General features: G+C 44.5%; 1 protein-coding gene across 1 annotated transcript; it reads right to left on the bottom strand.

Annotated features, from left to right (window-relative positions):
* Positions 1 to 17,287: 17,287 nt before the first annotated feature.
* On the bottom strand, positions 17,288 to 19,733 carry LOC136487549 (uncharacterized). The gene is made up of 3 exons (XM_066484677.1): positions 19,544 to 19,733; positions 17,979 to 18,910; positions 17,288 to 17,687 (listed from the first exon to the last, which is right to left on the bottom strand). Exons 2-3 carry the CDS (start codon positions 18,885 to 18,887, stop codon positions 17,586 to 17,588), a joined length of 1,011 nt encoding a protein of 336 aa, XP_066340774.1. The 5' UTR covers positions 18,888 to 18,910; positions 19,544 to 19,733; the 3' UTR covers positions 17,288 to 17,585.
* Between the last annotated feature and the right edge of the window lie 3,699 nt (positions 19,734 to 23,432).

The raw sequence follows: 23,432 nt of genomic DNA, 5'->3' as shown, positions 1-23,432 counted from the left end.
GCTAAGTCACTACTTCTACCACTAGTGAGCAAGCTAGCAAGAGTAATTACAACTAATTAAGCTACACTACTCACTAGCTACAACTAGCACTACACAAGTAAATAGGAAAGTAAATACAAGTGTTAGGAAATGATATACCGAGCCAAGCAAGAGATCAATCACAATGAATACCAACGAAATCCACGGAGACAAGATGACATAGTGATTTTTCCTCTAAGACTCACTTGCTTGCTGACAAGCTATGTCCCCGTTGTAGTGATTCACCCACTTGGAGGTTCACGCGCTAATAGGCATCACACGCCTAACCCACAACCAGGTGCCGCACAACCAACACAAGATGGGGATCCACAAGCTATGCGCAATCCACTAGAGTTGTCTTTTGTGATCTCCCACGGGGAAGGCACAAGAACCCCTCACAATCCACCGATCGGAGCCGGAGACAAACACCACCATCCGCTCAACGATCCTCACTACTCCAAGCCGTCTAGGTGTCGACAAACACCAACAGTAACAAGAGAAATCCACAGCGAAACACAATCACCAAGGGCCTCTAGATGCATTCACTCAAGCAATGCACTTGGATGCTCTCCAATCCCACCAAATGATGAATCAATCAAGCAAGATGAGTTAGAGAGAAATGGCTAGGCTCACAAAGTTGTATTCTCAATGAAATGGCTAAGAGAGTGAGCCCAAGCCAGCCAACAGATATTTATAGAGCCCCCAAATGAAATAGAGCCGTTATACCCCTTCAAAGGGCTGACTACGAGGTGACCGGACTCACCTGAGGACCAGACCGGACGCACCACACCAGGGTCTGGTTGTGCTAATGCAGCCACGTGTTGCCTCCTTCAAATGCCAAACATTGATTCCCAATGGTCACTAGGCCACACGCGCGTTGTTAAGTTTGTACCAAATGCGCTGCTTCACTGATTTGACTCTAGCCTATGTCCGATCACGCGTGCTCGCACACATGCTCAACTCACCGAGGATCGGACCGGACACGCCTGACAGGTGACCAGACGCGCGGCCAGTCAGGGTCCTATCATTTCTAGTAAGGTTCTAGAGACGGTTTTTACCGACCAGACGCGTTCGGTCTAGGGTGATCGGACTCGGCCAAAGTCCGGTCAGTGCTATGCCTATGCCACCATGCCATGCACTACCACGTCACCTCGACCGGACTTGGTAGCATCGGTGTGGGGGTATAACCCCATATACCCACTAGGCTGAATATGGGCTGAGCTGCTAGGGGAGGCCCAACCCACTAGACTACGCCATGCGGAGCATGGCATAGGTCGGTGTGCACCGTAGGACTACGTGAAGATCCTTGACCATGAAGGAAAATCTGTTCGGATATGCTAGATACCGCAATCTTTGTAATCCTTATCATGTAAACCGATCAAGGTAGATTCAACCGACCTATAACCCTAACCCCCATGCTATATAAGGCAGGTAGGGACCCCTCTCATAACACAATCCACCAAAGACATAGGACGTAGGGTATTACGTCAAGCTAACGACCTGAACCTATCTAAATCGCTGTCTCTGTGTTCTGTGTCACCATCTAGTTCATATCTCGTGCACCTCCACTGATTCATCTACTACCACGTGCATACCCCTTGGTAGACTGCCGGCCGTATTTCATCGATAGTGGCCCCCTGTGCTTGGCCGATTATGAAGCCCCGACGGAGAATATGGCGAGGCCCTATCCTTTTGGGCTGGTGGGTGTGGGATCCGCGTATCAAGACGCTATCCACCACCTCTTCATCAACCAAGCCGAGCATGACTACATCAATGACCTCTACATGATTGATCTGCCTAAGACTGATCAACCCGCGCCCATGGTGAACTTTGTGAACATTCGCTAGATTCCAAACGACTCCATCAATGACATCTTGGAGGAGAGCCTCGGGTCGTACTCCCAGGGCTCCACCGAGACTGCTTCTAGCTACCCCTTCTTTGTGCTAGGGTTTGGGGGTGAGCTCTTCCACATCAGCCATGATAGCGTCACCAAGGATGGTGAAACTACTGATGAGCGGAATGCTCGCTTGGCGAAGAACGTCGATAGCAATGTCATAGAGATGAAGAAGCCGCCTGTGCGGCCGATGGGGATCCAAACGCCCCACACCGCATCCGCCGCAACCTCGACGATGAGTTTGACATGGTGGGCAACCAGCCAGTGCAGCAAACGTTGAGTGACAACCTTGCCATTGTCTTCAATGAACTAGCCAGGCTCCCATAGACTCTGGAAGTTGAGAAAATCACCACGCATGTTAAAGCGACCCAAGTCCAAGTCAACGATATCTAAAACCCCGCCCCATCCTACTTGACTATGTCAGCTCACAGCCGTTGCTCTCATAGCTCTCGCCATGATAGGGGAAGCAAGTGCCAGGGCTCCGAATGCCCTTGCTATCAAGTAGGTGGACCCTATCTCTATAGAGGCACCAGAGGCAACTACAAAGGGTACCCGGACCAAGATGGAAACCCTCCTCGCCCACCGGGAGGCCAGGGGAACCACTACAACGGCAACCAGGAGGTCAATCAACCCCTGTCGTATGACGTCCGTGAGCACATCAAAGCCAACATCGACGTCTATGTTGCATCAAGAACAGCAGATCCGCGTGTCACGATGTAGAGATCCAGCGCCGGCAGTAGTATGACGCTGAGCACAGAGCGCCTAGTGCTGTTCGAGCACCGCCTGTCGCCAACACCACCGGACTCCGCCCCTTCATGGTAAGATTGCGAGCCGTCTGGTGGCCCACGAGCTTCAAGATATTCGGGTGGATATGTACGACAGCAAAACCAACCCCGAGCAGTGGCTGACGCTATATGAGATTGTCGTGCACGCCGCTGGCGGAAGCAAAGATGTGATGACAAACTATTTGCCCGTCATGCTCAACCAATCTACGAATAATTGGCTCCTCGGCCTCAGGTCAGACTCCATTGGATCTTGGGAAGACCTCAAGAGAGCTTTTGTCATGAACTATATAGCCACATGCGGGTAGCCTGGCACCAAGTATGATTTGAAGCTTCATCAAACCTCCAGGGAGCCCCTACATAGCTTCATTAGGCACTTCTCGGAGACAAGGAACTCCATCCCCAACATCAGCGATAGCGAAGCCATCGTCGTATTCACCAAAGGGCTCCTCTATCATGAGCAACTCCATGGGAAGTTGTACCGCAAGAGGCCAACGACCATCGATGAGTTGCTGCAAACAGCAAATGCCTACGCCGACGCTGAAGAAGCTGATCGGGCCACCTGTCCTGACTGACACTAGCACTGTATCGACGACCATCACAACAAGAGGTGCCATGATGAGAGCGAACGCCGCCACGATGATCATGACCGCCGCTACAATGATCGCGACCATCGATGCGATGATAGGCCGGAGGGCTCAAGAGGCAGGCAGAACCACTGGCATAGGCCGAACAGCTCCTTCAACATCATCAACACTCGTGCTAAGCGCAGCTACGATGCCAACTACGCCAAGCTCATGGACGGTCCTTGCCCCATTGTTGACGGTCGTTAACATCAATCATAAACCGTCAACATATCCTACATATGTACTTAATTCCATCACCAAACATAGGTCTAGGGGTTTAAGCTAATAAATTCCACAAGTTTTGGCCAATCTGTATTTGTTGGAGGATTTATTCAGAAAACCATCAAGGTGGACCTAATTGTTAGATTAAATCACGTTATCCGCGATGGTACTGACTTGGGAAGACTCTAGAACACTCCAGAAGACTCTCCACCGAAAATTGAGCCAAGAGGCTACCAAGTGGGGCTGGCCGGCCCCACCTGTAGGCCGACCGACCTAGTGGGTCCACCTGTCGGTCTCTCCTTCGTACGTCAGTTTTCCACCGCCTTAAAGATCAAATCTACGCTATTGTTTCTAGTCAGTTTGATCCGAGGGCTCAGAATTGGTTGTTCCCCCTATATATAGCAGCCCCTGCCCCCTCCCTAAAGCTATCCTAAAACCCTAATTCATATCTCTCATTCAGATCAACACACACCAGGAGGATTAGGTCTAGAACTCTCTAATGTAGTAGATTAGTAGCTCGGAAGTGAGGGTCGAGTTGGACTCATGCTCAAGTTTTGGAACTAGTCTTGGAGGCTCGGTAAAGCCTTGTATCTTCACTTCTATATCTTGTAAGACTTATTATTAATTTATCATATTCCTATCTACATGCATGGCTATGCTTACTTTGAATATATATCTTACTTAGTTAAGGTTATCATTACTTTTGTGTGCGGGTTTATAGAGCGCTTAGCTTGCTAGTTTACCGGTAAGGCTAAGTAGCCGAGTCTCATGTAAGCATGGTGCTTATACGATGCCCTGCCTATGAGTGCACCCTATTCCCTAGCCGTGTGGTAGCAGCAGGAGGTGACATCCCCGTCTATCCTCTGTAGTCCACCCCATGTGAGCAGGTTCTTAAATTGTAGGACCATAGTCGCGTTAGTAGAGTTATCTTTTGTGGAACTCTACCGTCTAGCGGCGTCTCGAAGTGCACAAGAGTAGAGTTAGTCTTAGCTATAGTTGGTTGTACTTGGACCATGTAATAAGAATGTCACAAGAATCTACCTCACCCGTTGTTCTCCCGAGTTAACTAGTTATTTATCATTAACGATCTATCCCCTGAGTGTCATTATGCTTAATTCCTATCATTACATTTATCCCCTGCTCTAGCTATGTTGGTATGTTAATAGATACTCCTTTGCTATTACCCAATAAATCTTTACTCCATTGTGTCCCTGTGGTAAAATATAAATAACAATACCTAGAATACTCCTAGTAAAATGCTACAATGGTATTCTGTGCGCTTGCGGAATCCTTTATATTCTATTTGCACTTATAAATACCAACAAGCATTTTTGACGCCATTGCCGGGGAAACAATTGACGTAAAGATTTGTCATAAACATACTGTTAGCTTTAGTAGGATTGCTCTTATTCTGTTATATTGTGAAATAGATAGGACAACACATGTGGTTTTGACCTTCCGGCAAGCTTTCACAAGAAAAGAAGAAATATTGAAGAACTTAGGGTGCCTGAGCATTCAAGATCCATCAACACTGGAACCTTGCCATCTCACAAGTTTGTATGGACATATATATATATACTCTCTAACCATATGTACATTGGAGAAAAAGATCAACATCACAAGAATTCAAATCACATCTCAAGTGATGGAAACAAATGCTGCACTACTCATAAATTCCATCTTGTGAGTCATGGTGAGTTTGATCAGTAAAGGTGAGATAGTCTTGCTCATGGACTTTAAATTTGATGAGTAGTTATCTTTTAACTTTTTGCATTCCACTGCATGTTTACTTCAAATAATCCATGCATCCATCTCATTGAGTTCCGTTCATATATCCATCCCACTTGCATATTTAAAAAAATCTCACAATGATCATGCTCTTTCATCTCTAAATTGAATACATCTCTATAGTGCTTTCATGCTACCTTTGCCTGCCATAGTAAGTTTTGGTTTGGAAGTACTGCACATACTTCCGTAGGCATTTAAATTAAGCATGGTGCTTAGGTTAAATAGCCTTCCTTAATCAAATTAGACATGGAGTCTAGTTTGGTTATTGAACTAAAAATTGCTTGTGTAGACACTAGATATTTTGTTGGACTAACTCCTATAGGAAACTCTCAAATCCAATCTGGGTAGATGGAGCAAGGCATATGATGAATTTCAATAACTTTGCACCAAGAAGACACAGCTCATTCATCACAAATGGAAGAACTATGAGTATCAAGGTTTATTCACTTATCTTTTGTTGCAAGTTATCTTTGCCTTGAACCATGCTAGAATGCAGCAACCACATAAAAATTGCTATAAGACATGATAAACAAAATCTATGCTAAGGTAATTCTAAAAACCATCCTTTCACTAGCATAGAGGAAAAAATCACAAAAATTATGGATAACAACCCAAGCTTCAAATTTGTTATATTCCCTCGGGTATGTGTCCAATAACATTTTGCAGGAAGAATAAATATAAGCTATGCCTGTTTATGGTTTGGTATGAACCTGCAAACCCAATCCAAACCATCACTACAGCTGTGGAAGAAGGAGAGTGCCATCAAACGGATCTATAATAAAAGCACTCACTCATAGGAAGTGGACGAACAAATCGACGGGCTATGAGTAACATCAAAGACAACCTAGCTTTGAGCCTTCCCAAGACTCAAGCTAGGATGTTGATGAGAAGCAGGATGCAACCCACCTTGTTTTAGCCAAAATATGCCTGCTTTCATCATTTTCGAAAAGACCATCTCGCACGTCGATAGCAAGGACTAGGATGACAAATGCCACTACATCATGGCATGTATCCTCGTATCAATGTCATCAATCCATGGTGGTCTGCCAATGGTGTCTCATAAAATCATGGGCATAGGAAGTCATCCCTAAGCCATTAGAGATGAAGCTTTCATACAAGTACCAATAAGGTTCCTTCTTTGACTATCAAGATGGCTGGTGTATCGCTAACAAACAAAGAAGAACAACTCTCCACCACGCCGTTAGACAATCAAAAAGGAACTTGAGTTTGTATCTCCAATGAACCCCAACTCGTCAACCAAGAATCAACAGAAATCAAGAAAGGTTGATGGAAGAAGAGCATGCAGTTGTCTGTATCCTCATCTCTAGGATCGGATGGTGCAAAGAAAAGCTAAATGAAAGAAGAGGTCTTGCTCAATGGACCCAAAGCCATGAAGCCCTCATTGATAGGAAGAGAGGAGCATAAGGTCCAAATAAAGTGTTGAAAGAAAGGACAAAAGGATGGTACGATAAAAGGATGAGAAAGAATGAGTGCGACATAAGAGACAAGATGCTCATGAACAACTCAAGCAAGGAAAGCTTCAAGTAGGAAGAAAATATCACCACACAAGTCATCTACCCTTCATCATAGGGTGTCATCACACTCCAATGAAGAAGGTAACATCTTAAGGTAAGTGTTCATTATTTAAAAAGCTTCCCTCTGATCTTGCTATTTACACAAATGAAGAAACAAACATGTTTACAGCTTTGCTTGATTCAACCTGATTAGCTCAACATGTCTTGTTCCTTAAGCTTGTCCATAGCACCACTTTCTTGATCTCATAGTCTTAACCAAACGAGCTAAAATTTTGCATATCTTATCTTTGGAAGATGATAGTTATAATCATATAAAGTTTGATACATTTTGTAAAGATGGACAATCCTTCCATAGGTTAAGCAACTCCACTCTTTTTGATAAATGTATTCAAATGTCACAATCATCCTAATTTTATCACCCATGTTGTAAGAATGAACAATGCACATAACATCAACAATTATCATGATCCAATGTGCATAAGGCTAGAGAAGAATAAATAAAGTTTTGGTTCTGTTGGTGTTTTTCTATAACGACCCTAGTTCGCTGTAACACTAGGCAACCATTTTAATGATCGAAAGGAGTTGACCATCAACCCTCCATGAAGACTCGCAACGCGCAACGTGATGCTTGACTACAATAACCCCATGAAGCACCTTGTGGAAATCCCCGGATGGCCATGGTCAGGCTCATATCCGGATTGGAAGAGAACATCAACATGGATTAGGATCCAACCTATTGATATCATCAACACCAACTCAATCCCGAGGAACTACTCAAGAGCAAGGTATCAGTTATCAATAACCAACCACCATGTGACTTAACCAATTCGGCAAAAGCAGAGACTACACACTACAAGAAATCCTTCTTTCTATGACAAAAATCCTCATGATGGGGCAAATTTTTGTCATATAATATATCATAATATGACATAAAAGTCTATAGCGTCATAAAATCAGGATAGCCAGAACTATTTATGATGACACTGTTCTTTTTGTCACATAAAGGTACCAAGTGTCGTCACAAAATGTAAGTTGACAGGAGCCAGTTGACGGTGGCATTTTTATGATGATACATGTTGTTTTTATGTGATGGCTGTGGAGCATCACTATTTGTTATTTCAAATAGGAGGTGGACCCTTGACCCCTCTCTATCGACTAGTTTCATTCCCCATTTCCCCAACTAAAGATGACAGCGGACGGCAGACGGCCTCTAGGTGGAGCCAGCTCCCCATCTCCCCATCTGACGGCACGGCATCCTCTGGGCAGAGTGCGGTGGGTGGTGGGCAGCCTCTAAGTGGAGCCAGCTCCCCATCTCCCCAACTGATAGCGCGGCGGCCTCTGGGCGGAGCCAGCGCGTAGATCCGCTGCAAGCCCGCCCGACGGAGCGCGGATCTTCGGTGACCGGCGATGACTCCATCTCGTTGGTCGACGGCGTGCTCCTAGTCCCCAGTTGCACCATTGTGGTAGTGCTACCCTCATCCCCTTCCTGTCCCCCTTCTGTTGCCTTCCCCATCGCTTACCTTCCCCCTTTCCAGTTGATGTGTGAGGCCTAATCAATCCCCGCTCTCTCAAGTTCTCATGTCGTAGGCGTCGTCATCTACCACTCGCACTCGGTGGTCAAGCACAGCTAGGGTTTCCCTGTAACCCGTACCCCTTGCTGTTGTTGCTGTAGTGCCTCCACCCACTGCTGTCGAGCTACAGGCGCTGATTGATGATGTGACCGGGTTGCCATTGATAATGTGCCTAGATTGCAAGGACGTGAGGGTGTTTGCTGCCACTACCATGTAGTCTGAGTATAACACTAGAAAGGGATTTTTCAAGTGCTCTAGGAAGAACTATCGAAATGTCAGTGTTATAATCATTTTGCATTGGCCAAATTTCATTCTTGTTGGAATGGGCATGCTTGAGAATGGTAGTGTCTTTAACATTTAGTGGCTGCACTATAGATGTTAATTTGCCTATTGTTTTAATTTGAATGCAGGGGACATGTACTAGGTATTGGTTCAAGGAAGAATATGTGGTGTTCCTTCATGATAATGGTTATCTACTACCAGCTTCCTCGACCATTGCAGCAGCTTCAACAATAGAAGTTCCTGAGCTGGTGAAAAAAAATTGATAGCTTAGAGCAGAATCTGAACAAGGTGAAGGAAATGGTTGGCAAGAATAGGGAATGCATGTGAAGCTGCATTTGTCTTGTGTGTGGCTGTCTGAATGTAACATTCCTGGTGTTGGCCATCCTTTTGGTTGTAACTGTAGTGTTGAAGTAGGCAATGATGATGAAGTAGGACATGTTGTGAAGTAGGTTGGATATGTTGGCCACATTTGATATGCTTTTGGTTATGATGATGAAGTAGGGTGGGACATGTTGTATTGAACCTGTTATCCAGGATGTATTTGCAGTTGGTATGAAATATGTGCCTTTGTGCTGTTGGACATCTCTTGTGTGCATGGATATGTAACCTGTCTGTGTGATGAAATTTTGGTAGCATGTAACCTATGTGTGATGAAATTTTGGCAGCATGTATGTAACTTCCAACGTATATATATCATGACAGATCCTGTAATTTCCATGACACTGTTAGGTTGTCATAAAAACCCAGAATTTTTGTAGTATATATCATCTCAATGAATTCTAGACAGCATATAACATATCCATGATATTTTGGCAGCATATAGCCTATATGTAACTTCCAATAGGTTACATGTGCATAGAATAGAATTCATAAATAAAGTTTAACATTGAAACAAAATCATTGCATACAAGGTCTTATAATTTCATAATTCAGATACAACAGAATCACTAATAGAAGTTCATGGTTCACAAATAGCTCCAGAAATGCAAAGGTTAGTCATCATCACTATCTTCTTCTAATATACTCGCTTCGTGTTGACTATGGTACTCAAGGAAGGTTTCATATTCATCTTCACTGTCTGTTTCATCACCTTGAGGTGTTTATTGATGTCGACGGATGCTCTTGACAAGGTCTGCACTAATAGGGCTGCCTGGTTGATTATCCATGTGCAACAAATCCATATCAGGATAAATGTCTCCCACTGTACAATCTTTCGACGAAGTATTGTCCTCTTGGTATGCCTCCTGACATCTCATCTGTACTTGTTCATTGATTTGTTGTTTTCCGTCGGACTCTTCAACATCAAATATATGTCGGTGGTTAAATTCTTGTACCACTCACCAACATGGACCTAACTTTGTATCTTCTAAGAAAAATACTTGTGAAGCTTCTGTGGCTAGAATGAAAGGATCATTCTTATACCATCGACCTTCGATGTTAATGCTCTTGAAGTAACCATCATCTTTCATCTGGTATGTCCTTCCCTCAAGATTGTACCATTGACACCGTAGTAAGATAACAGATCTATCTCCTTTGCTGTTCTTAGTGTAATTCAACTCAATAATGTCTGTGATTGTCCCATAGAAGTCAATAGTGTCATCATTGTGAATACCTGCAGTCTTGATGGTGGAATTTTGTGTTTTCCTGTGTGCCTCACAAGCCATAGTGTGGTACCATACCCCATTGATTATATAGGTTGTGTATGATCGCACACGCCTATCAGGCCAACATGCGAGTGAGTATAGGTCTTCATCAACATTTGTTGTGCCTTTGTATTTCAATCTGGTAATCTACAGGAAAACATAGAGAATTGGTGAGTTTGGAAATTTATTGTATCATAAATGATTCAGCCAGATTGTAAAAGTTGCACGCACATGTTTCTCGAACCATGCAGCGAATTGTGTTGACATCATTTTTTTCAATATTGTTGACCTGTTGTTGTTCCAATTCTTCCCTATACATGCTGCAAAGGAAGAAGTTAAATAGTTTATTGTGACATTAATATTGAATAAAGTTGGTAGAATTGAAATGACAACAATTACTCACTCTTTGTATTCATCAACCTCTTCGCAATTATTTAGAACAAACCAAACCATGGAGTCATAGTCATTATCTTAGTAATGAAGTTTTGAAGCACACAACAAGTTAATACCATGACCAAAAATAGAGAAATCAATGAGTGAGATGTTCTGTGCTCCATCTAAGTTTCTTTCAGGCCTAGTGAACTTAGTAATAATTTCACTGAAATATGTTGAGCATTGGGTCATACACTCATAGGCAGTGTATGCCTCTACAACAGATCCTTCGGATCTTGCTTTATTGCGGATGAAACGCTTAAAGGTGCCCAATCTTCTCTCAATGGGATACATCCATCCATACTGAACCGGTCCCCTAAGGAGTGCCTCATCAGGTAAGTGTACTACTAGGTGAACCATAACATCGAAGAATGCAGGAGGATAAATTTTCTCTAGTTTGCAAAGGATAATTATAATATCTTTCTTCATCTGGTGTAGTGCATCAACCTTTAGAGTTTTCAAGCAAAGTTGTCTAAAAAACCTACCCAATTCATCAATTACTTCATATACATCTTTGCACGCCAAACCGCGAAGGCTAGCTGGTAAAATACGCTGCAACAGTATATGATAGTCATGTGTTTTCAGCCCATGCATTGTTCCTCCCTCCATATTAACACATCTTGATATATTAGAGACATAGCCATCTAGAAAATTAACATTGCTAACAAACTGCAAGAACTTCTTTGCTTCTGGTGTTAGAACGTAACAAGCTTTGGGCTTTGTGGATGAATTACCAGCTTCTTCCAGCAAATGAAGCTCTTTTCTTATACCTTTGTCCTCCAAATCTAGTCTAGCAGCGACTATGTCCTTTGTCTTCTTCGGAATATTAAGTTGAGTTGATAAAATATTTTCACATATGTTTTCTCTATGTGCATAACATCTAGGTTGTACTATAGCTTTAATTTTGACCAGTATGGCAAATCATACAAGCTAACCTTGAGATGCCATATTGGTTCTCCATTACGGCATCGTTTTCTTATTTTTTGCTTATCATGAATCTTGCCTAGAACATAGGAAACTTCATCCAACCTTGCCATAACCTCATCTACACTAAATTTCTTTGGCTGCTCTCTATTTTCATGGTGGCCATTGAAAGATCTGTTTTTCCTCTAGGGATGGTTGTTTGGGAGGAAACATCTATGGCCTATGAACCCAATTTTGTTTCTCAGACATTCGGAGCATGGATTCTCATCAGAGTGCACACATGTGAAGTAACCCCTAGTGGTTCTGCCTGACATGGTGCCTAATGCAGGGTAGTCATTGATTCTCCACAAAATCGTTGCACGTAGACTGAAATCTTTGCCTTCATATGCATCATAAGTAGAGACACCCTCCCAAAGGGTAAGCATGTCTGCTATCAAAGGTTGCATGAACACATGAAAATCTTTGCCTGGTGATTTTTTGCCTGGAATAATTAAAGCAAGCATATAATTGGATTGGTCCATACACATCCATGGTGGAAAATTATATGGAACCACTATCACTGGCTATATGCTATATGAATTGTTCATCTGACCAAATGGGTTAAATCCATTAGTAGCAATGGCTAACCTCAAACTATGGGGATCATCTGCAAAAGACTTGAAAGTATCATCAAATTATTTCCAAGCTTCTCCATTAGCAGGATGTCTCATTTTATTTTTAACTGGTACCCTCTTATCCTTGTGCCATCTTGCATACTGTGCCCGCTGCTTTAAGATAAAAAGACTTTGAAGGCATGGAATTATTGGAAAGTAACGCAGGACCTTGTGAGGAATTTTCCTTCTGCTCTCCTTATTCACTTTCCATCTTGATTCATCACAAACTGGGCAATGATCATCATTTTCATGCTCCTTCCAGAATAAGGCACAATCATATTTGCACACATGAATAGCAACATAACCAAAACCAAGTTTCCTAAGTAGAGCTTTAGTTTTGTTATAGGACTTAGGGAGGCCAGGAACATTCTTCAACGATGTTGAAAGCAACTCAAGGAATGCATTGAACCCAGAATTTGTCATCCGATTGTACACTTTTTATATGCAGCAGTTTAATAATGAAAGTCAACCTAGACTCCTCGGTGCAACCTGGATAAAGTTCATGCTTTGCCTCTTCCAAGATTTCTCGATATAAGTTACCACTGAAGCCATGGCTTGTTGCGGTGTACAAATCTTGAATCAACCCCTAAACTCCCCGTGCACTATCTTCTATGACATCTTCAGCTTGTCCTTCATCATCAAGTGGAGCCTGGTCATTTCCATCCCATGATATATCTTCAGTACCAACAGCGAGTGTGCCATCATCTTGTTCAATATCATTATCTCCCTCTCCATGGTGAATCCACCTTGTATAGCACCTAGAAATACCATTGATGTGGATATCCTCCTCTACCTCATCTTGACTTTTTTCTACTTGGTTCAGGCATCGATGGCATGGGCACTTGATTTCTTCATCTACACTAAATCTACTTCTGACATGTTCCATGAATTGTTCAACACCAGACATATCGGGATCATGAAATGGTGTACTATTATAAATCCAGCTTCTGTCCATCTCGACCTGGATAAATTTAGGTGCCAAAATGTTACAAATCGAGATTCTATCCTTCAATTCAACTAAAGGCACTACAATAACAAATCTAAAGGGGAAGAGCTATGGTTGACTCAGCTCACCTTGTACAATGGCCGGCGAGGCAACAACTGCCAGCTGGGGTGGATGGCGAGGCTGCTGGTAGGGGGGCTGGTGAGGCTACAGGTGGGGTCGTCGGCGAGATGGCAGGCTGGTGGTCGATGACAAGAGTGGCCGAGATGTGGCCGGCCAGAGCTCACGTGGCCGACCTCTGCCCTCTGTTGCTCTGCTTCTTAGCCACAGCATGCAAAGTACCCCCTGGTAACGACATGTGGGCCCTGCATGCTAATTAGCCTTGACTGCCATATGGGTCCAACGTTTGAATGACATGTGGGCCTTGCATGCTAATTAGCCTCTCTTGTAATGAATTCATTGTGCAAACATCATTTCTCTTTTTAATCTATGGCAAAAAGTTGTAACTAGTATTTCTCCCACATACTAACACTAAATGTGATGCTTTTTTCCCTAAATTTTTCTAAAATCATGATATATCAATTTATTGAGTTGATTTTGGTCATATTTTCATGTGACAAAGTTTGAACAATTTAAATTTTGAATTTCAAACAAATGACAACTTTAAACCAAAATTTGAAACTCCAAATGATTTCAACTAAAAAAGTCATGAAAATAAAAGTTGTAGAACTCATCAAGATCTACAACTTTTATTTTGGTCATTTGTTCACCCGACAAAGTTATAGTAACTTTATTCACAAATTTTATGTATCTCTCTTATAGTTTATATAAGAGAGATGTAAAATTTATGAACTATGTTACTATCACTTTGTCGGATGAATAAATGATCAAAATAAAAGTTCTAGATCTTGATGAGTTGTGCAACTTTTATGTTCATGACTTTTTCATTTGAAATTACATAGTACCCCAAAATTTTGTTCGAAGTTCTAATATTTTAAAATTCAAAATTCAAACTGTCGAAACAAAGTCATATGAAAAAATGACCAAAATCAAAGTGGTAGATCTCGATGCGTTATACAACTTTGTTTCTGACATTTTTTCCATTTGAAATCATTTATTATCCCAAAAATCTATTTGAATTCCTAATACTACTAATACGGTCACTGAAATAGCGGACCCACCGCGCCAGGACCAAAAATTGGCCAGCGCAGGCTCTGCCACTGACATAGCGGACCCACCGCGCCAGACCAAAATTTGGCCGCTACCTCACAGCTCTCCCACGCTAATTCGCTCACCGACACATGGGACCCACCACGCCTCCCGCTTAAGAAGGGCAAAATTCCCCTCGCGGCCGCAACCTGCCTTATCCTCTTGGCCGCTCAGACAAAGGGGAAAAATCTCCACTCCCCGCAGACCATGGCCTCCTCCTCCCTGCCCTCAACCTAGCACCAGCACTCGCCCATCACGCCGCCACACCTCCGCCGGTGGCCAGATCCGCCCATCCCGCTGCCACACCTCCACCGGTGCCCAGAGCCACCCATCCCGCCGCCACACCAACGCCGGTGCCCAAAGCCACCCATTACGCTGCCACATCTCCACCGGTGCCCGAAGCCACCCATCCCGCTGCCACACCAATGCTGGAGGCCGGAGCCGCCCATCCCGCCGCCACACCACCGCCGGTGCTTGGATCTGCCCATCCCGCCACCACACCAACGCCGGAGGCCGGTGTGACCCATCCCTCTGCCGACATCCCTAACTCCCTCCACCGGCTGATCTCCGTGGCTCCGCACCGAGAGCCGCCGCCTCCTCCAGCCATCGTCTTCCCGGCCCTGGCCTCATCACACCGCCGCCACCACTTTTGTGTGCTCCTCGTAGTAGGTGATTTGCTTTCTTCCCAGCCCTCAACGTGAGCAATAGCACTTGACCTAGCTAGACCACATGGTGCTTTTCAGATCTCGCTTGTACTAGAGTTGCTCTTCGTGATCTCCCGCAAGGGCGAGCACAAGTGCCCCTTACAATTGCTCTCTTCGAAGCACCGCACAACTTCTTATGTGCTTCAATGGAGCCTCTTGCCACCAAGCTATTTAGGAGGTGTCAATCTCCAAGAGTAAAAAGCCCTCAAGCTTGCTAACCAAAACCCTAGTGCCACTAGATGCTATCTCTCTCAAGCAAATGCATGAGATCACTCCAATCTTACCCCGAATATGATCTCTACTACTAGTGTATGTGAGTGGAGAGTGTTCCTCGGGCTCCTTTATAATTTGTTGGATTCACAACAAACTCAGCCCCTTGAAATGGCCCGCCAACCCACATATACAATAGCCTGCTCACCCAAACTAGCTGTTGGGAACAAACTATAGCTTTTTCGGCAGCACCAGAAATTCCGATGCCCCACCGAAAACACCACGGGAGGAAAGGGTCTAACACGTGTCAGTCATCCAACGGTCAAATTCAAATAGTCACTTCACTGTTGGAGTGCCTGTTCTTAGGTGCCTGATCACTAGACATCTCTGCGACCATGCTCACTCTCTGTTAAGCGGCCCAACTGGCATGCTTCCTCCAATGTCTCTCTAGTGGGACCCACCAGACTAATCTAGTGGCCTCAGAACCTTACTAGTGAACAACCCGAGAGGGTCGAGCCACCACCAGAAAAACTTTGGTGCCTAGCACTGGACAAAGTACTGCAAACATGTTTGAATCCTCGTGTCCTCGCTTTGGACCGCTTTCTCCGGTGGTCTGTAGCAGGGGCCATAAAAATTTTCCAGTAGCAAACCCTAGCTACAGCCCATGATCACCTCTTTCTCCGGTTCCCCCTTAGGCCTTGTTCGGTTAGCAGTGAATCCTGCCCTAGATTCGTTTCTGCCTGGATTGGTTGCCAAATTTATATAAGTTTTGAGTGGTTGTAATAATTCCTGGTGCATTCCTGATCAACCGAACGGACCCTTAAGGACATGACCAAAAATCGGTGTCCATACAGCACAGTAAACAACACAACCCCGGGCACACACTGCTTTCTCTAGTGGTTTCTGTAGGGCACCACCAGACTATTCCGGTGGTGGCAGAAACACTCCACCAAGCAACGTTTCAAAAACCTTTTTCAAATGGTTAACTCCCTAAATGATGTACAAATGACAATAATTCCTTTAGCACTGAGTTAGCATTTTCAAAAAGCATTTTGTAAAGATTTAGTTCAATGGTAAAAACATCTAGTTTTGAGTACGATGGCCAAAGTTCAATGGTCAAAGTATCCTAGTTTTGAGTTTGATGGCCAAAATAAAACTTCAACAATAGTTCGATAATAAAAAAAAATACTTATTTCTTAAGATAATAATAGATAGGTCGTATGTGAACCGTGACTGATAGCAGAAGGAACATATGCCTGTGTCAGTATGTGGTAGATTTGCCTGTTCCATCGCAGGTGGCATCTACCAGGCGATGCCAGATGAGTTGAAGTGCCCAGCGAGATCCTTGTAGCCGATGCCGATCAATCAATGGATCAAAGAAACAAGATCAAGGTCGTATCAACTGCAGTCGGAGGTACAAGATCACATCAACCAAGTCCACAAGACCACAAGGCCATCTATTGCAATGAGCATGGACTGCAGAATAGAGCATGCGACTTCCAAGCTGCAATGATCCCTGAATGGCTGAATGCTCGCATTATTTGAGTGCACCCTGGATCATCAAACACTATCTGTAAACTATGGTTCTCACAGCTAACATTCCAAAAAAAATCATTACAGTTTTGCAGTAGAATAGCATTTGTTACTAGGAGTCGAGGACAGAGAACATGTTTATTTTTGTCACACCAGGAACCTGCGGCGTCAAAGGCAGTGTATGTAAATAATGGTTCAGATTAACTAGCTCAACTGGTTGGTCCAGGCAATTCACTAACCTAGCTGCTGTTAAATGTGAATCTTAACCTAACACACATTGAATTTGAATATCAGCAGAGCTCATTCATCACAATTAACAAGTCATAATTTGGTACAGAACAAGCCTGCTGGAAACATGACCCGATCTTTGATTTATATACCAAAACAAACAATATCCTCATACAAAATTCAAGGTACAGAGCAAGAGGGACTATACATACTGAGAATTAATTTGATTGTGAGGGGAGAAAATGAAGCAAAAAATCATAAAGGAGATAGGAATAAAACAAAACTTATGTTCTTCTCTGTATATATGCTGCACGTAGGACCACCCCTTCAACTAAACAATGTTAGTTATCCATCCTGTGAAGTTTGTCTGTATAAAAGACCCACCCCTTTAACTTGAGTGTTCAGCTTTCATCTTGGCTTCGAGGTCCTTCACAACATTAGTAAGAGGTCTTGCATCCAGAGCTTTAGCCAGTTTACCATCTGCATCAAACTGCAGAAAGTAGAATGGACAGTCAGGTTATTAAGGTAAAAAAGTGGGAAGGGATATCAGATCAACCTGTGCATCTAATTTCATGAAAAAAAAATTGTCACCAAATTAAATGGCACCTGTTTTTGTCAAAAAAAAAGGTTTATTCTATAATCAGATGAAAAGACTGGCAAAGCGATTAGATCAGATTGGCATCCTGTTAACTCAATTTCATCAGAAATATTTGGGAAGCAAATAGCATCAATTCAAAAGCATATATGTAATTCACAAAGGTCAGTGAAAAGGCAGGCAAACCTTTTCCAGCTTCTGAGCAAGCTCCTTGAGCTCATCTTCCGAACGCCCTTTCTTATGAATCGCCTTAAGCACCTTAACCAAATGCGCCTGAAGAAACTCGGCGCAGTGCTTCTCAAGATCACGGTCAGGGAACGAGGAATCGCAACCAAAGGGGCACTTCATGAGCCTCATGGGGCACACAGTGACGCAGTGGCGATCCATATCCCTCCTGAGCAGCCGCTTCTCGCATCCCTGCTCGCACTGCAGCACCTTGTACAAGCACGCGGCGTCATGGTCCTTCATGCACCGAACGGAGACCTTTGCCCGGCACCCGTCGTTGGGGCAGACCACGGGCCTGAAGCTGCACTGCTCCTTGTGGTCCGCCAACCGCTCCTCGTTCTCGTACTTCTCGGGGCAGTGGAACTTGGTCTTGAGGTCGACGTTCTTGAGCAGCACCTCGGCGATGGCTTCCCGGCGCTCCAGCGGCCAGAACTTGGTCATCTCCATCTCCTGCACGAAGTCGTCGATCTTGTCGTCGCGGCTGTCGCTGAGCAGCCACCCGGAGACGTGGCCGATGATGTTGCGCTTGGTTCTGCTGAAGTCGTCCATGAACACCGACACGATCTCGAACGGGTCGTCGGGCATCTCCGCCTCGGGCCCGTCCTGGTTCGCCTCCGACTCAATCAGCGCGTCCGCGATGAACGTGTCGCTCCGCTGCGTGATGTAGTCCACCATCTCCTTCCGGAGGTCCACGGCCACCACCGACGGGTTGCGGAACAGGTCCCCCGTCGTGCCGTCCACGCAGACCGCGGCGAGACCGGGCAGGAGGATCTGGGCTAGCTTGTGCATCGCTTCTGAGTCGCAGTATGGGCACTGGATCAGCGGGCCTTCGCCTCGCTCCGTTCCGGGGTCCGCCACCGGGAGGTCCATCGTGCCTACTTGTGGTCAGGAACCTGCATACGGAGGATTAGCGTTCTGAATTTTTCAGATGAACATGTGAGGGATGGAAGATAATGCAGAGATATACAGCCGTGGCTCGATCTCTGCAACTAATTTTCCAGATGAAGCATTTTCCGATTCTAGGTGGGGGGATTTGAGGGCTCGCAGCAAAGAAATGCATAACAAGATTGTGGCAATGTGGTCTGGATCCCATTCCATCTCCCATCCCGAAAAAGGAAGCTTTTGGGTTCGGATCGGGTCAGTCTGTTTCCATCAAATCAAAGAAAGTCAAAGGGGCAGGCCGGGGGCTAATCCGGAACGAACTGCAGTGCAGCGCATTCAATCCTGTGGAATGTTAGTTATCCATTAATTAACCCTTATTGGCTTGCGCGTTGTTCTACAGAGCATTGCATTGCCTCCCTGGTTGGATCGGAGACCGCGCTGACAGAGCACGCCGGGCGGCGCCGCGCATGGAGAGAGCCGCGGCGGCCAAGCGGCTCGTCGCGGACGAGGCGGGAAGAAACGTGTCTGCTTGCCTGTCAAGGACCGCGGAGGAGAAGTGGAGAACACCCACCAGACCACCACCGATGGATCGGAGGTCGGAGCAACGCAGGGGAGGGGAGGGGGGGTTCCGTTCCCGTACGTACCTGAGGAAGGAGAGAAGAAATCAGCCGGCGGCGGGCGGGAGGGCGGCGTCCAGGAACGGAGGGGAGGGGAGGACACCTTGGGCAGCCCGGATTGTGGCCGGCGTGGATCGGGTGGCGTGTTGTTGGGCGCGGGGAGAGGAGAAGAGAGGGAGAGGTAGGCAGGCCTGTCTCTGTCTTTGTCTGAATGGAGGAGTCGTGGGAAGCAGAACACAACACCTCCCACCTCCCAGGCTTCCACCCCAAATACGGACACGGCCGGCGAGCGGTCAACCGAGCATGCAGCTGCCTGTCCCTTCCCCTCCGCCTACGTGGATGAGGAGGACGCGGTGCTCTGTTTTCATTTCATTTTATTTTTTATATATTTAACTAGTAGTGTGTCCGTATTTTGCTACGGGACAACTAAATTTTTTATACTAAAAACACACGGATCGTACGATAAGATTATAATAATGTTAAATTAAATACCGACGTTAAAGTGACATTTAATTCAAAAAGCAAAGTTCGTGAAATTAACACAGTCACGGAGAGCGCGACGTCGCAGGCTCACAAACTCTACTGTATAGACTTTTTCATGATACGGCTAAGATAATATTTTATATCGGCAGAAAGAATTTTACGATAGTCATTTCTTTGATGCGCCAACAAATTCATGAATAAGTTTCACTGTATCTCCATATAATCATGTACACACAGGTTCGAGTATATATGTAAATAGGTTCGTGCCCGTGCGTTGCTGTGGGACAGCTAAACTTTTGTACTAAAAACGCACGGATCGCACTATAAGATAATAATACTGTAAAAGTATATGACCGACGTTAAAGTGATATTTAATCCAAAAGGCTAAGTTCGTGAAATTTACAAAGTCACAGAGAGCATGGCGTCGCAGGCTCACAAACTCTGCTGTGTAGATCTTTCGGTGATGCGGTTAAGATCATTTTTTATACCGGTAGGAAAATATTTCCGATATCCATTTCTTTCGTGTGCCAACAAATCCACGAATAAGTTCCACCACATCTCCATACCATCTTGTACACGGCGCTGGCAAGTGAATTAGCCACAACTTATGTAATTAATTTTATAATTAGCTTATGTTTAGTCCTCCTAATTGATATCTAAAAATTCAATATGACACGGACTAAAGTTTAGTCCTGGGATCAAAAAACATCTAACTCTGGACTTTTGTTGGCTGCTCACTTGCACCACCATGCCTATGTGTCTGCACGTATATACTCTAATGCCAGAATGTTTAAGATGGTCTTTATTGTCCATCCTTTGAAAATATCATAACTTTAAGGTTGTCATTTGTGTATGCTGTAGGATTGGGATGCTTTGCACTGATTCATGAGGGTGTCCATGAGAGTCAAAAATTTTTATGCCATTATGATGTCTAAGCTTACCAATCAGACAGAGACGAACTTGATTGTTAAAATATTTTCAACACTGCTTTCGTATACTCCATATGTCACAAAATAGAATTCATTCTCACTTCCCGAGAAGTCAACTTTTTTTTAACTTCGACCAATTATATATAAAAAAATATTAATATTTATAATACATAATTAGTATCATTACATAGACCATTGAATATATTTTCATAATAAACTTATTTGGAGATATAAATGTTGCACATATTTTTTACAAACCTAGTCAAAGTTGAGAAAGTTTGACCTACACACATCCCATAACGACTTATATTTTGGGGCAGAGAAAGTATATGCTAATGGGAGTAGTCAACTGAAAGTCGTGATGAACACAACAATACTTTCATATTATATGCTAATTGGAGCACGAAGAAACGCAGGGGAATGGACCTATATACGAATGGTGGGAATATTCGTTTAGGAAATTGCAGAAGGTTCACCAGTCTCATAATCTACACATCTTTTATTTGGCACCACTGATGTTCTCAAGGAGCAGCCACTTTTCAATTTCAGGTTTGCATGCTGGAAACACTAAAATTAAGGGCCAACCTCATTGAATCGTCTTGCTTGATCTTTGCCAATTGTTTCCTTCTATGCATGATTATTGTTTCCTTCTATGTATGTGGCCTTAGGTGATCGATTTATTTCCTTCAAAGCAGGCGGGGATCGTAGGGATGGCAGTTTTTTTTCTATCGCGCGGGGTATTGCATGACCGGAAGGGAGGAGTCCTGCTTGATCTTTGCCAATTGTTTCATTCCATGCATGATTATTATTTTCTTCCATGCATGTAGCCTCAGGTGATCGATTTATTTCCTTTAAAGCAGGCGAGGATCGCAGGGATGGCAGTTTTTTTTTCTATCGCGCGGGGTATCGCATGGCTGGGAGGAGCGACCCTAAAAAAAATCGCACCAAAAAGTAGTCTTACTTTTAGTCTTTTTAGTTGTAGAAGATTGAAAACCTATGGGGCCCTCTTCAAACCAAAGGCAAGGCCTCCACACCAAGACTAGCGTGACTTAGACCGTCTCCAATAGCTCATGCAAAGGGTGACATAAATCCAAAATCGGTCATGCACAGTGTTTTAGCTGAAGAAAACCGACTCCGACAGAAGACGCAAAAGCAGGATGCATTTTGGGTACGAGGCCAACCAGGACGCTTATTTGCGTCGTCTTTCTCCGAGACGTAAAGTCTTCCGCGGCAGGAGCAGTGCGGGCAACTACTGCTCGGCCGGGAGCCAATCAGCGCTGGGCGCTGCTGGTGTGCTCGGCCAGGAGCCAAATCAACTAGCACACGACGAAGAGAGAGCTCGCACGCGAAGAACAGAAAAGGAGCGTCCAAGAAAATCGATGAAATCTGACTCAAATCTTCATGGATCGCTCCCAAACTTTGCACAACGATTCGCAATGAAGATAAAAAGCTACTCCTATGAGATCATTGCTCAATTTTAACTGTAACTCTGTAAATCGAAGAAATTCGAGCAAGAACGAGTTTTTCCCCCAAAATGAAGATCGGCTTGGATCTTGATGCACGAGTGGAATTGATTCAAATCACTTGGTAGGATTGTTCAACACTCGTGAAAGCATCAATCTGACTAAACAAATCTCATAGCAAAACTCAAATCGAGCACGAATCAAGAAGGGGAAAGAAACGAGAACGAAGAACACAGTGAAGAACAAAATCACATGAAAATCATAGAGTGACGAATCACGGAGGACACGAGAGGATTCAGGTCTCCATTCCTACACCAAATCACAGCAGAGAGAGAGGGAGGAAGGAGGCGGAGGCGGAGGGGGCCACCGGCATGCCACCCGCGAGGGCGGCGGACTCGTCGGAGATTGGGATGGGGGCGATGAAGTCAGGGCTCGCGTGGAGTGTGTGTGGGCTGTTGGAAAAGGAGAGTTTTGGGTCACGCACCCATTTGCTGTACGCTACCCAATCCACCCAATGCGTCTCGTGTATGGGTTCGGACTGTTGGAGACAGTCTTAGGTCAAGTTTGGTAGCTAGAAGTTGATTTGCGTGCGTTGCGACCAAATGGGCCACTTTAAATCAAGCTTTGGCATGATCAGGAGGTTGGAGACGAGGCGTTGCCACCCTCCTCCATCATGCGCAGGAGCAACAGTTGTACTGGGCATAGGGCCGTTGGAGGCTGCGGTGCAGCAGGAGGGGAGGGGCGGCAATCAGAGGCAAGTCCGGAGAAGAGAGAGGCGGGTTAGAGATGGGCTGCCGAGCTACGGCGAATTAGGAGGGGAGGGGCGGCGATCGGAGGCAAGGCTGGAGAAGAGAACCAACTTGCGTGGGTGATGTACCTACCGGATAAAATCGAAAAGGAAAGAAATAAGATATAAGAGAAGAAAAATAAATCTAAAAAGAAAAAATAAAACTAGAGGGGTATTATGGACATTCTATTCTTTTTAAAAAGAATGTGTTTTATCGAATGTTTTTTAAGAGAAGTTGGAGCTAAAAAAATTAT

The sequence above is a fragment of the Miscanthus floridulus genome, chromosome 10 (genome assembly GCF_019320115.1).
Source record: "Miscanthus floridulus cultivar M001 chromosome 10, ASM1932011v1, whole genome shotgun sequence".
NCBI lineage: Eukaryota > Viridiplantae > Streptophyta > Magnoliopsida > Poales > Poaceae > Miscanthus > Miscanthus floridulus.
The sequence above is the reverse complement of the archived record's forward strand: the minus strand, read 5'-3'. Positions and strand labels throughout refer to the sequence as shown.